Source organism: Bos javanicus, chromosome 23 (assembly GCF_032452875.1).
Source record: "Bos javanicus breed banteng chromosome 23, ARS-OSU_banteng_1.0, whole genome shotgun sequence".
In the NCBI taxonomy this organism is placed as follows: domain Eukaryota; kingdom Metazoa; phylum Chordata; class Mammalia; order Artiodactyla; family Bovidae; genus Bos; species Bos javanicus.
In genome coordinates this window covers 45,570,000-45,583,738 of record NC_083890.1, presented here as the reverse complement: position 1 = coordinate 45,583,738, position 13,739 = coordinate 45,570,000, and the positions used below count along the sequence as shown (strand labels likewise).

The window sequence follows — 13,739 nt, the reverse complement described above, 5'->3', positions numbered from 1 at the left end:
AAAGATAAACAGGGGCCACCGAGGACGTACGAGACTTCACATCTGAGTTCCCCGCACACTTTCCTTTTTTTTTTGGAGTCACAGAATAGGGCTCTGCCACCAACAGTCTCGAGCGATGCCTGGGTCAGGGACACGCGGGGACACACACACACGCCCCTTTCTCTCCGGGAACTAAGCCTAAGATCCAGCAGAAAGCCTCGTAAACTGGGAAATGAGCCGGAGCCTGCGGAGACAGCGGTTGCGGGGGGAGAAGAACGGAGCAGAGAGGCCCGCTCACCCCGGTTCACACGGGGACACCCCGCCCCAACCCCGCCGTGCAAACCTGGGGGGGCCGCGCGCAGACACACCCCCGGCGCTTGCAGGCTCCGTGCAGGCGGGAATTCAACCGTTAGCGCCCGGGAGCCGGCGTGAGTCCCGCGGCGGGGCCGGTCCCGCGCGAAGCGGGGCGCCGTCCCCCGGACCCGGAGCGGCCGCCGCGGGACGAGGGGGGCGGCGCGGAGGGCACGTGCATGCAACAGGGGACTGGACGCGGCGGCGGGCGCCGGAGGGGCCGGGCGGGACCGCGGAGCCGGCGACACGGCGAGCCCGGGCGCGGCCCGCGCGCCCCCCGCCCCCAAACGTCCGCCGCCCCCTCCCCAGGCCCGCGCGGCGCGGCCCGCCGACAGCGACGGGTTCCAGCGGCCGAACCCGCAGCCCCCCGCGCCGCCGCCGCCGCCGCCGGCCGCTCGGCCCCCTTCCCGCCCCGCGCGTCGGTGGCGGAAAGGAGGAAGGGGGCGGCGGCGGCGGCGAGAGGCGCGCGGCGCCCACTCACCATGGCCGGAGGCGCGGCGACCCCGGCGGCCGGCGGTGCGCTGTCCAGGGTAGCCGGCGTCCCTCTGCCCGCGCTCCCGCCGCGCGCGCCCGCCGCCCCGCCCCCGCGCGCCGCGCGCCCCCGCCGCCCCGCCCCCTCGGGCTCGCGCGCGCGCCCCCCGCCGCAGGGCCGTTTCGGGCGCCCGCCGCGCCCCGCCCAGCCCCTCGCCCGGGCTTCGCGGAACGCCGCGCGTGCGGGCCGGCGGGGGAGGGGCGCGCGGGCCAGGCGGCGGCGGCTACCCCCCGCCACCGGCGCCTCCTGCCGGCCGGGCGGCGATGTGCAGGCCCGGCTCCCGCCACAAACACACACATACACACCGGCGCCCCCACCGACCGGGCGGCGAGGTGCAGGCCCCGCGGGCGCCCGCTGCGCTCGGATGCTCAACGTTCGCGGAGGCTCAGCCAGGACCCGAGGCATCGCCCGCCGGCTGTACCCCGCCGGCTGTACCCCGGTCTCACCCACCCCCAGCCCCGGAGGCTGCCAGCGCAGCCGATCTGGGGCAAGTGGGGGCTGCAGGGGGCCAGGACGTCGTCGTTCGTCCTTCGCTGACTCGGCTCCAGGGCTTTCAAGCACACGTTAAAGGCAGATGAAGGCTCCCACTCGGGATGCAGCGGTCAGATGGAGGGGTCAGTCCGGTTCCTTTCGGGGATGAGGTCGGGAGCTGGTCAGTCTCCGCAGGAGATCCCTTGTCTCGCGAGGCTCTGGCTCAAGAGGATGGTCTTGTTCCTTGAATTAAAAATGTGTGTGGGAAGGAAATTCACCCCAGTACTCACCCCAAATTGTTTTTCCCCCCAATAGCCGTATTATGAAATGATTTGTCTTAATATTTTTTAATTTTTCAGGGTTTTTTTTTTTAACACGTATTATTTTATAATTTTAAATCCACAAAAATGGTTCTCACATTCTTTGGACCTTCAACTAGGAAAAGACTGGCTCAGTGTCACTGTATGATTAATCTACTGTAACGCAGTGTGAATTCTCAACGTATTCTCAGACATTATTGTGTATAAATTGCACCTGAGGATTTAATCAACTACAGAGACCTGGATGCATCAAGCTGCTCTCAGCTGCAGATCAGGAATACAAATTTTTAACAAGCATAACAAGTGAGGCTGATGCAGGCACGTAGGCCATGGACCACATTCTGAGAACACAAGTCCGTCATCTCTGGAAGGATTTAGTCTTATTTTTCTAACAAGATGGCGGAGTTGGGGGAAGGGGGGGAGAGTGTGACAGCTAGCCGCTAAGCGTTCTGCTCTTTGCTTGTAGAAATTATACCATTGATGTCATCTATACCTTGCAAAGAACACCAGGTTCACATGTGTAAACCCTTAAATTTTGATTTATACTTCCCATTTGGTCTGATAATTCTTGTTTATTACTTTAAAATATTTATCAGCCCACAGGTCCAGAAGGAGGTCTAAAATGTCACGGATATATTATTATCCATCACTTAAAATAAATTACGGCTTTTCTTGTCGCTACAATAAAGGAACATAGGAGATGGCAAATGCCAGAAGGTATTCTTTTTCCCACTAATTATTTCATTAAATAGAAAAAGGAAATGGTTCTACCCCTGTTAACACGGAACTGGGATCGTATCTTCACGTTCTGACCAGAGATAACATGAATTCCCATTCATTTGTCCATAATTAATATGCAATAAATATGCTTTTATAAGATTTTTATTTTATTACTTGTTCTCTTGTATGGATCACTCAACTTATAATTTATTGTGACTTTAAATCAGTCTGCTTTTCTTCAGAGTGTTTGTGTTTTTTGGCGAACGATAGAAACCGACCCTAGAAATCATATTCTTTCCATGGCCATATGCTCTGCCTTTGTGTAAAGAAAGCTCTGTCCTGGTGTATATGGTCAGGCCATTCAAGGTGGCTGTTTCTTTGCTCACTCTGTATCCCCTTCTTGTTGGAGAAGGAAATGGCAACCCACTCCAGTGTTCTTGCCTGGAGAATCTCAGGGATGGGGGAGCCTGGTGTGCTGCCATCTATGGGGTCGCACAGAGTCGGACACGACTGAAGCGACTTAGCAGCAGCAGCAGCATCCCCTTCTTGACCAGTCCCACTTCACTCATCTGATTAACCAACCCTCTTAATTACAGGGCTTAATCATTAAGTGCCTCTGTGCTTGCCCCCTTCCCAGCTGCCTGTTTCCCTGGTAACTGATGAGCCACCCTGCCATCAGTTTCGCCAAGAAATGGTAGCTTCTTTCTTGCCTGAGGCGTGAAGGTTGTTGTTGCTTTCTGCCTGCCCTTTGCTATCCATGGTGGGGGTATTGCTCCAGGACCTTTTGTTTTAGACTTGTGAGGTCCCCCGTCCTTTAAGACTTGGATGTCTCTTTTGCTGTTTCTGGGTTCCTTCTTTGGAGCGTGCTGGGTGTAGCCCAAGACTATCAGTCTGAAAAATAAGAGTAAAACCAGATGAAGCCACACTGGTGCTGCTTGATTACCTCCAACAATTTAGTGCATCTTTTACTCAGGATTACCAGGGCTAAGGATTTATGACAAAACAATACATTGTTGTTTGGTTGTTGTGGAGTAACAAGTAGATGATGGTTGGATGGCATCACTGACTCGATGGACTGTGAGTCTGAGCAAGCTCTGGGAGTTGATGATGGACAAGGAAGCCTGGTGTGCTGCAGTCCATGGGGTTGCAAAGAGTCAGACACGACTGAGCAACTGAACTGAACTGAATCATTTCTTTGTATCAGTCTAGGTGAAAAAAAAATGTACGTTCATTCATTTAAAAATATTTACTGAATACTGTGGAGCTTCCCTAGTGGCTCAAACAGTAAAGAATCTGCTTGCAATTCAGGAGACCCGGGTTTGATACATGGGTTCGGATGATCCCCTGGAGAAGGAAATGGCAACCCACTCCAGTATTCTTGCCTGGAGAATTTCATGGACAGTGGCAAAGTGTCGGACATGACTGAGTGACCAACACTGAGTACTACATTCCAATACAATATTCTAGAGCAAAGTTTGGCAAACTACAGCCATAGGCCAAATCTGGCCAGCTGACTGTTCTTTGTAAATAAAGTTTTATTAGAACACAGCCTTGTCCATACACTTACATATTGTCTATGGTAGCTTGCATGCCATAATGAGAGAGTTGAGTAGTTGTGACTGAACTCTATGGTCAATAAATCCTCAAGTATCTACTCTTTGGTCCTTAATAAAAATGTGTGCCAATCCCTGTTGACTCTAGATGTTCTAGATAAAGCCTTGAAGATTATAGCTCCTTTTCTTTATGAAGTTTCTATTTTAATGAGAAGGAATAAGACAATAAACAAAATAATTTTAGAGCAGTGTTGTGAAGAAATGTGAGTGATGTGGTGAAAGTGAAGTCACTCAGTCGTGTCCGACTCTTTGAGACCCCATGGACTGTAGCCCACCAGGCTCCTCCGTCCACAGGATTTTCCAGGCAAGAGTACTGGAGTGGGTTGCCATTTCCTTCTCCAGGGGATCTTCCTGACCCAGGGGTCGAACCCGGGTCTCCCACATTGCAGGCAGACACTTTTACCATCTGAGCGACCAGGGAAGCTTGTATCTGAGTTGAGAGCTCAGTGACTGGCAGAACTAGCAGTTACGAAGCCATGAGAAAATCTAGGGGGAATCCCTCTAGGTGAAGAAAACAGCAGATGAAAGTGCTCTGAGATAGGAAAACCACATCCTACCTTTGAGGACCTAGGTCCCTAGGGATCATGGCCCTGGCAGGACATTCTCAGACGATGTCCACTGGTCAGTCCAAGAAGCCCTACTGGGGCCATTACTTTGTACTCTTATAGCTATTTGACTATATTTATGTAAGTACTGAAAAGGAAAAAATAATTAACAGAGACTTTAATGTGATTGATCCTTTTCAAGGAAATAGGCCGGAACTCAGAAGGAGATGGATCATAACGAAGTTTTCGAATGAAGCATTTTGGTTCTTTCATTAAACTAGATAAAATATGCTGTGCTCAGCGCTCAGTCACATCTGATTCTTTTCGACCCCGTGGACTGTAGCCTGCCAGGCTCCATAGTCCATTGGTCTCCAAGCAAGAATACTGGAGTGGTTGCCGTTTCCTCCTCCAGGGGATCTTCCTGACCCAGGGGTCAAACCTGGGTCTCCTGCATTGGCAGGTGGATTCTTCACCACTGAAAAACCTGGGAATCCCAGATAGAATAGTAATGACAATAATCTTGATATATTCTGTCACCCAATCTGTAAGCAGTTCTGTTAAAGGTAATTTGTAATTAATTTAGTTCTATGAATACTTCAACCTATGTCAGAATTTGACTTAAAATGTTAATTCAGACTGTCTTTATAGTTTGTATAACATTATAGACATTGGTTCAATATTTAAGACAGACTTGCCTCCCCCTTTTTTTAACCACAGGCTACCTAAAGCTTCTGTGATACTCTAATGAGAATCTCATTAGATTCAAAGGTCGTTGGAAAGTATATTGTTATTAGCTAATGGAAATGTAGTCCCTGAACAAAAACTAAATTAATGATCTCTTTTACAGAAACAATATTGTGAAAAAGTGTGGTCATTGCCATTTCACAGCCTACGCTGCGCCAGCACTGTAACACACGGTGGCCATTCGGGACCAATATTTGGAGGATGGCCTCTTTCTCTGTGCAAGTTTGGACACACCCTGGTGCCCCAAGCCTTGCCTCACATCCAGACTCTAGCAAGTACTGCATAGTTTGATTTTTTTTTTTTTATTCTTCCAATTTTATTTTATTTTTAAACTTTACATAATTGTATTAGTTTTGCCAAATATCAAAATGAATCCGCCACAGGTATACATGTGTTCCCCATCCCGAACCCTCCTCCCTCCTCCCTCCCCATACCATCCCTCTGGGCCGTCCCAGTGCACCAGCCCCAAGCATCCAGCATCGTGCATCGAACCTGGACTGGCATCTCGTTTCCTACATGATATTTTACATGTTTCATTGCCATTCTCCCAAATCTTCCCACCCTCTCCCTCTCCCACAGAGTCCATAAGACTGTTCTATACATCAGTGTCTCTTTTGCTGTCTCGTACACCGGGTTATTGTTACCATCTTTCTAAATTCCATATATATGCGTTAGTATACTGTATTTATGTTTTTCCTTCTGGCTTACTTCACTCTGTATAATAGGCTCCAGTTTCATCCACCTCATTAGAACTGATTCAAATGTATTCTTTTTAATGGCTGAGTAATACTCCATTGTGTATATGTACCATTGCTTTCTTATCCATTCATCTGCTGATGGACATCTAGGTTGCTTCCATGTCTTGGCTATTATAAACAGTGCTGCGATGAACATTGGGGTACATGTGTCTCTTTCCCTTCTGGTTTCCTCAGTGTGTATGCCCAGCAGTGGGGTTGCTGGATCATAAGGCAGTTCTATTTCCAGTTTTTTAAGGAATCTCCACACTGTTCTCCATAGTGGCTGTACTAGTTTGCATTCCCACCAACAGTGTAAGAGGGTTCCCTTTTCTCCACACCCTCTCCAGCATTTATTGCTTGTAGACTTTTGGATCGCAGCCATTCTGACTGGTGTGAAATGGTACCTCATAGTGGTTTTGATTTGCATTTCTCTGATAATGAGTGATGTTGAGCATCTTTTCATGTGTTTGTTAGCCATCTGTATGTCTTTTTTGGAGAAATGTCTATTTAGTTCTTTGGCCCATTTTTTGATTGGGTCGTTTATTTTTCTGGAGTTGAGCTGTAGGAGTTGCTTGTATATTTTTGAGATTAGTTGTTTGTCGGTTGCTTCATTTGCTATTGTTTGATTTTTTGTCATAGTTTGATTTTTTGTTGTTGTTTAGTCGATAAATTGTGTCTGACTCTTTGTGACCCTGTGGACTTTAGCTCGCCAGGCTTCCCTGTCCTTCACTGTCTCCCAGAGTTTGCTCAAACTGATGTCCATTGAGTCGGTGATGCCATCCAACCATCTCATCCTCCGTTGCCCCCTTCTCCTCCTGCTCTCAATCTTTCCCAGCATCAGGGCCTTTTCCAGTGAGTTGATTCTTCGCATCTGGTGGCCAAAGTATCAGGGCTTCAGCTTCAGCATCAGTCCATCCAATGAATATTTAGGGTTGATTTCCTTTAGGATTGATGGGTTTGATCTCCTTGCTGTCCAAGAGACTATTTATGGAAAACTCCAAAATTTCAAATAAATGGAACTGCCATGTTCCCACTACTCAGCTTCTATGATTAACAGCCAATTTTATTTCATCATTTGCTTCCTTCTTCCACCACAGCTTATTTTGAAGCAGGTGTTATAAATTTTAATCTGTGAAGGTATCAGGATACACCTCTAAAACATAAGTACTCTTCTGTTTAAAAACCATAGCTGCGATACCACTGTCACATCCTAAAAAACTGACAGTAATTTTTTAATCCCAACACAGCCAGTGTTCCATTAGTGTCCCTCAAAATCTATATGAGATCCCCTATTCTGTAACTAGGGCTTTCCAGATGGCTCTAGTGATAAGAACCTGCCTGCCGATGCAGGAGATGTAAGAGACACAACTGAAGGGACTTAGCACAGCACGTGCTGTAACTGATTGATACGTCTCTGAATTTTCTTTTGGTCTGTAGGCTCTTTCTCCACCTCATCAGTTTTTAAATAGTAAACTTTTTGTTTTGTTTTTTTTCTTTTTAGATTTTTTGAATATGGACCATGTTTAAAGTCTCTTTACTGTATTTATTACAATATTGCTTCTGTATTATGTTTTCGGTTTTTTGGCCAGGAGGCATGTGGAAGCTTAGTTCCCTGACCACCCCCTCCCTTAGTTGGAAGGTGAAGTCTTAACTACTAGACCTCCAGGGAAGTCCCACCAATATAGTTTTTGACATTTAGGATGACCGTGTCTGGGGTCACAGGAGCTTGTGGTCACGCTTACAGCACTAACAATGGCTGCCTTTTATAGCATTCTTGTGTGCCAGGCACTGTGGCCAGTGCTTTGCATGTATTATCTCATTTAATCCTTAAAGCAATCCAGCTCCTGCTGCTGCTGCTGCTAAAGCCCCAATTTATAGATGGAAAGCTGAGGATTAGAGAGATGAAGAAATTTGACTGGGGACACGTGTGCTAAGTCGCTTCAGTCATCAGACTCTTTGCGACCCTAGGGATGATAGCCAGCCAGGCTCCTCTCTCCGTGGGGATTCTCCAGGCAAGAACATGGGAGTGGGTTGCCATATCCTCTTCCAAGGGATCTTCCCAACCCATAGTTAATAAGAAACAGAGCTGAGATCCCAAACCACCTTATTCTGATTCCAAAGTCCATGTTGCTAACCTCTAGGCTATACTGCCTGGGATTCTAACTGCCTCGGGAGAAACCAATGCCACTCTGAGGGTGGTTTTATTATTCTTGGTACCTTTATGTGTATTTGAAATCTTTCTTAAGTTGACAAGGGAAATTGACCATCGTAAAATGTCCATGTAGTGGATCAACAGACATGTATTGAGCACCTTCTGTGTACACAGAGCAGGGTAGGAGCTGGGTGGAATCAGCAGATTAACAAAATTGGATCACTGCCTTCTAAATGTCACAATCCAGAGGCAAGTGTGGAGGCAGGCAGACGGATACACAAGCAGAGGCAAGGCAAAGTGGACTGTGGTGTGTGCTCACAAAGAGCTACCCATGAGATGGGATGCAGAACGGAGAGAAGGAATTCTAATTTGTGGAGGGTGGGGGGCGCGGGGGGAGTTGAAAAGCTTTTGAGAGCGTGGGAGCTGCAAGGCCCTTGAATGAAGAGCAGGATATTAGGTTTGGGATAAAGATTAGGTGCATGGGGAGTGAAGACAATGGATATGACAAGATAATACCAGGTTCTAATGACGTGTATCTGGGGCTGCTGTTTCCCCCTGTTGATTTGATAGAAACGCACAGAGAACAACCCTGCACCTCGTACCACAGGCAGATGGAAATGCACTCCAGCCAGGGTCCAGGTTGGGGTGACCATAGTAGGCGCTTACTGACCATCCAGATTAACTGCCTAGGATCTCTGTGCTGGTCTCTTTTAAAAAGCCCAGATTGTCTTTGATTATTCGTGGCCACGGTCCCTATGACCCTTGCTGCCACTTACCTCATCAGCCGGCTTCTGACCTACAGAAACCTTGGGCTTTGCTGAGGTCAGGCAACTTGCTAGCTCCATGCTGGCGGGAGAGCCTGGGTGACTGAGATAACTAGCTTTATGCCGCTGTGATTACAAACTGACTACCATCCTGGATTGTTCTTGGTGAGCTATGACAGCTGTGACCGCCAGAGGTGGGCAGACCCTGTGCTTTAGGGCGAATCCATGAGAGTCCTTTCAGGTCTGTGACAATAAGAAAGGAAGCTCTTCTTTCCAGGACTTGGAAGGACTTCATTTTACAACTTTTGAGAAATCTATTTCTCTGGCTTGACGGGGCTAAGCAAAGAGGGATTGCTGAGCACCAAGGTTTTCATTTCTATTTTGTTTTTTGCCATGCTGCGAGGCTTGTAGGATCTTAGTTCCCTTACTAGGGATTGAAGCCAGGTCCCTAGCACTGAAAATGCAAAGTTCTAACCTCTGGACTGCCAGGGAATTCCCTTTTCATTTCTATTTTGACAAGGAGACACAGGTTCGATTCCTGGGTCAGGAAGATCCCCTAGAGGAGGAAATGGCAACCCACTCCAGTATTATTACCTGGGAAATCCATGGACAGAGGAGCCTGGTGGGTTGCAGTCCATGGGGTGGTGAAGAGTTTTGGACACAACTTAGCGACTGAACAACAACAAGGCAACATGGCGGAAATTAGCCTTGCAATTTGATATTAAAATTTTTACATTGGTTCTTAAGACCTCCTATGCCCATATTCTATAAGACTAGACCTTTTTAGATATATTTGCTATGAGAACCTCACCATCAAGACTGTATCAAGTAAACTTTTGCTAAGGGTCATTGTGCTTAAATTACATTTTAGTGCCCTCTGCTGGGCAAATTGAATGCACTGCTGATAAACACGGATGACTTTGCCAATGTGACCTTTTATTTTTTGTCCCCAATATGATCTTTTTTCACTTGTGCTGTTTAAACACAGGCTCTGGAGGTATACTACAGTCTGTACTAAAGAAGTTTTTCCTGTGAACAAACGCCTCTGACAAGCTATCCAGCTGCCAGTGGTATTTGTCTCCAGCAGATCCATGTGTATGTAATTTACACATTTACTACATCAAAATAAACTTAGTGAAAATCAGAAATTTGTAATATTTAATTAATATTTAATTTTTGTCATTTGAATTACAATGTGTCTTGGTGTGGTCCTCTTTGGGTTGTTGATCCTATTTCAGTCTCTTGGTCCTCATCTCCCAGGAAAGGGGATTTAGACCGGATGCATAGATATCAGGGTTTTTGTTTGCAGTAAGAAATATATTTTAGACTATGATCCCATCTATATATAAAATTTTCATAAATAAGACAATAAATTTACTTTGTGAAATGCACTCTAATATTTCTTTTTCTATTGCAATCCATCTGGAAAAAAATTCTTTTCATATTCATAAACAGATGGTGACATGAAGCTTAAGAAATGTGAACTCAAGGACCTTTTCAGTTTTTTTTCTGTCTTTTTATTCTTCATCGCTATTCGTCAGCAAAATGTCATAAGACTCTCTTGCATTTAGGCTTCTCCAGCATGCATTTGTCTTTCTGATTGTGAGGGAGGGACTGTTGGCAGGTGGGATTTACAGCAAACTGGATGGCAGAAAAGATATGCTGTGTCTTCCAGAGCGATTTATGTTATAGATCCCAGATATTTTATTTTTCTCCCAATCTGCAACATAACTACACAACTGATTCTTGGAATTTTATGGAGGCAGGTGAAAGTTTTGTGTTTTTTTTTTTTTCTTGGTAACCACTTAGCTCTCACTTAAGCAGGGAGAATAAGCATAGTGGTTAAGAACGTGGACTTGGGGCTGACTCAATCTGCATCCTGGTTCTTGTTTTACTAGTTATGTAACTTTGGTCTGGCTACTTAACCTCTTGGGCCTCGTCTTCTTCATCTATAAAATGGGAATAATAATAGTTTCAACCTAATAGAATTGAGGTGAGGACTGAGTTAACACAGCAGACAAGCACAATAGGAGTGTTATTAGCTACTGTTAGCCTAGACTTTAATTAAGTAACATTTGAACATTTGAGCCTAACTTTACATTTTCCTTGGAGAAGGCAATGGCACCCTACTCCAGTACTCTTGCCTGGAAAATCCCACGGACAGAGGAGCCTGGTAGGCTGCAGTCCATGGGGTCACGAAGAGTCGGACACGACTGAGCGACTTCCCCTTTCCCTTTCCCTTTACATTTTCCTGATAATGCAGAAAAGTTCTATACTGATCAAATCAGATTAGTTGCTCAGTCATGTCCGACTCTTTGCGACCCCATGAATCACAGCACGCCAGGCCTCCCTGTCGATCACCAACTCCCGGAATTCACTCAGACTCACGTCCATCGAGTCAGTGATGCCATCCAGCCATCTCATCCTCTGTTGTCCCCTTCTCCTCCTGCCCCCAATCCCTCCCATCATCAGAGTCTTTTCCAATGAGTCAACTCTTCGCATGAGGTGGCCAAAGTACTGGAATTTCAGCTTTAGCATCATTCCTTCCAAAGTACTTTTAAAACAGTGACTTTAAAGCAGTAGCTTGAGCTATTATATTATGCCAGGTAAAATATTTGGCAGAAACCAACACAATTCTGTGAAGCAATTATCCCTCAGTTTAAAAATACATACGTTTTTTAAAATGTTTTTAAAAAAAGTGTTTTCAGTAATAGCATAGCTATCTTTTATAGGTCTAAATTGTTTGGCCTTTCTTTAAAAAAAACAAAAACAAAAAAACACCTAACAAATCAACCTAAACAGCTACCACATAAACTTTTATGCATGTGGTCTAGAAGTAAATATTCTACCTGTCACAGGAATAAACAGATCAAGAAAGGAAATGAGGATTGGTTGCATGTGCCTTCTTGCTTATGACTCATGTTATAACTTCATGAAGTTATAATAACTTGCTTATAGCTGTTGCTATCTGTGGGGATAACAGTCTTCTGCTATAGCTAGCTGCTTAAGGAGCTTCCCTGGTGGCTGAGAGGGTAAAGCGTCTGCCTGCAATGCAGGAGACCTGGATTTGATCCCTGGATCAGGAAGATCCCCTGGAGAAGAAAATGGCACCCCACTCCAGTACTCTTGCCTGGAAAATCCCATGGACAGAGAAGCCTGGTAGACTATAGTCCATGGGATCGCAAAGGGTCGACTGAGCCACTTCGCTTTCTTTTCTTTCTTTAAGTGGCCACAGGGAAACGGGTGTGTGTGCAGTGCCTAAGTATAATTGAACTAAACCACTTCTAGGACTTACACTGTATTTATGGGGGTTTTCACGGGATCACAGTGAGAAGAGAGAACAGTATACATGGAATAAAGATATTTTTCCAGGGACTTCCCTGGCTGCCCAGTGGCTAAGACTCCGTGCTTCCACTGCAGGGGTGTGGATTTGATCCTTGGTCAGGGAACTAAGAGCTCACATGTTTCAGGGTGCAGTCAAAAAAAAAAAAAAAGATATTTTCCTAAATATGGCCCAAAAGGAACAGTAGAACTGTTTCCTCTCCCTGGCTTCTCACTCTTGCTAAACACAAGCTTGCCCCAGGAACCCTCCCTGACCCTGTGATCTTGCCCCAGGAACCCTTCCTGACCCCAAGGTCTTGCCCCAGGAACCCTTCCTGACCCCAAGGTCTTCCCTCCCCTGGCCCTTCCCCATGGACTTCATTAGTCCACATCTGTGTCCCTGCAGCCTCCTCTGGGTTGTCTTCACACTTGTAAGCGAAATCTCTCCTCTGTTCTCTTAGGTCTCTGGCTGAGCCTAAGGATTAGACATAAGACAGATGAACAGGAGAAAAGCATACAGGTCTTATGTAGTAGTTTTTGTATGTATATAGGAGCCTTCACGAAAATAGCAGAAACCCAAAGAAGCAGTTAAGGGCCACACTCACACACTAGGTTGAACAAAGAGCAGTTTCTAACTTGTGACAAAACATGGGGTCTGAACTAGGGCAGTTAATCCTGGAGAAGTGGCTGGGAAGAAAGGGGTTATTTTGACAAGGTTTGTTTGCACAGGTTTCTCTTGCCTGTCACTCCCTGTCTCTGGTGATAAGATGGCTTTTTTCCCCTCCTGGTTCAGGGAGGGCACCTATCACATGAGAATTTTATCTCCTGCTTTCAGGAAGAAAAAGGAAGGTCAGAGTGACCTTTTTACATATGCTGGTTCTCTAGGGACTTTAACTCAAAATATCAATATGCCCAAGTGGCATCATTTAGGGTGACATGCTCAGAACCCCCTATAAGACCTAAGGTCTTTCCAACATACCCTCCATGCCACTGCTAGGCCTAATCTTTTTTTAAGTTTCTTCTTCTTTTTTAAGCCCATTTTTTCCCCCTTCATTAATTTATGCATTTGGAAGCCAATTCTGAGAGACTAACATGCAGGGAACACAGATGTCAAAACCTTTGGTTTGAAAAAACACGATTTAGTAGGAGAGAGAAAAAAACTGTGAGAGTACCTCATGATGCATAGATAATCAATGTGAATACATGATCTAGGCAGAGCCTGAGAGAGGTTGATAAATCACCCTTGGGCAATCCAAGCTTTCACAGAAGCAATACAGTCAAGGAGTTTTAAAGACTGAGTTTGTCAGGAAGGCAATTTCTCAGTAAATGTGTATCACACTCAAAATGGGCGAAAAAGTCATAAAGAAGAACTTCCCTGATGGTTCAGTGGCTAAGACTCCATGCTCCCCATACTGGGGACCTGGGTTCCATCCCTGGTCAGGGAACTAGATCCCACATGCCACAGATAAGACCTGGCACGGCCAAATAAA

General features: G+C 46.1%; 1 protein-coding gene across 1 annotated transcript in view; it reads right to left on the bottom strand.

The window, feature by feature from the left end:
• Positions 1-911, bottom strand: part of ELOVL2 (ELOVL fatty acid elongase 2) — a 49,090-nt gene extending 48,179 nt beyond the window's left edge. The window contains exon 1 of the mRNA XM_061398874.1: positions 812-911. Within this exon, the coding sequence (XP_061254858.1) occupies positions 812-814 (3 nt within the window). The 5' untranslated portion in view covers positions 815-911. The remainder of the gene's footprint in view (positions 1-811) is intronic.
• Between the last annotated feature and the right edge of the window lie 12,828 nt (positions 912-13,739).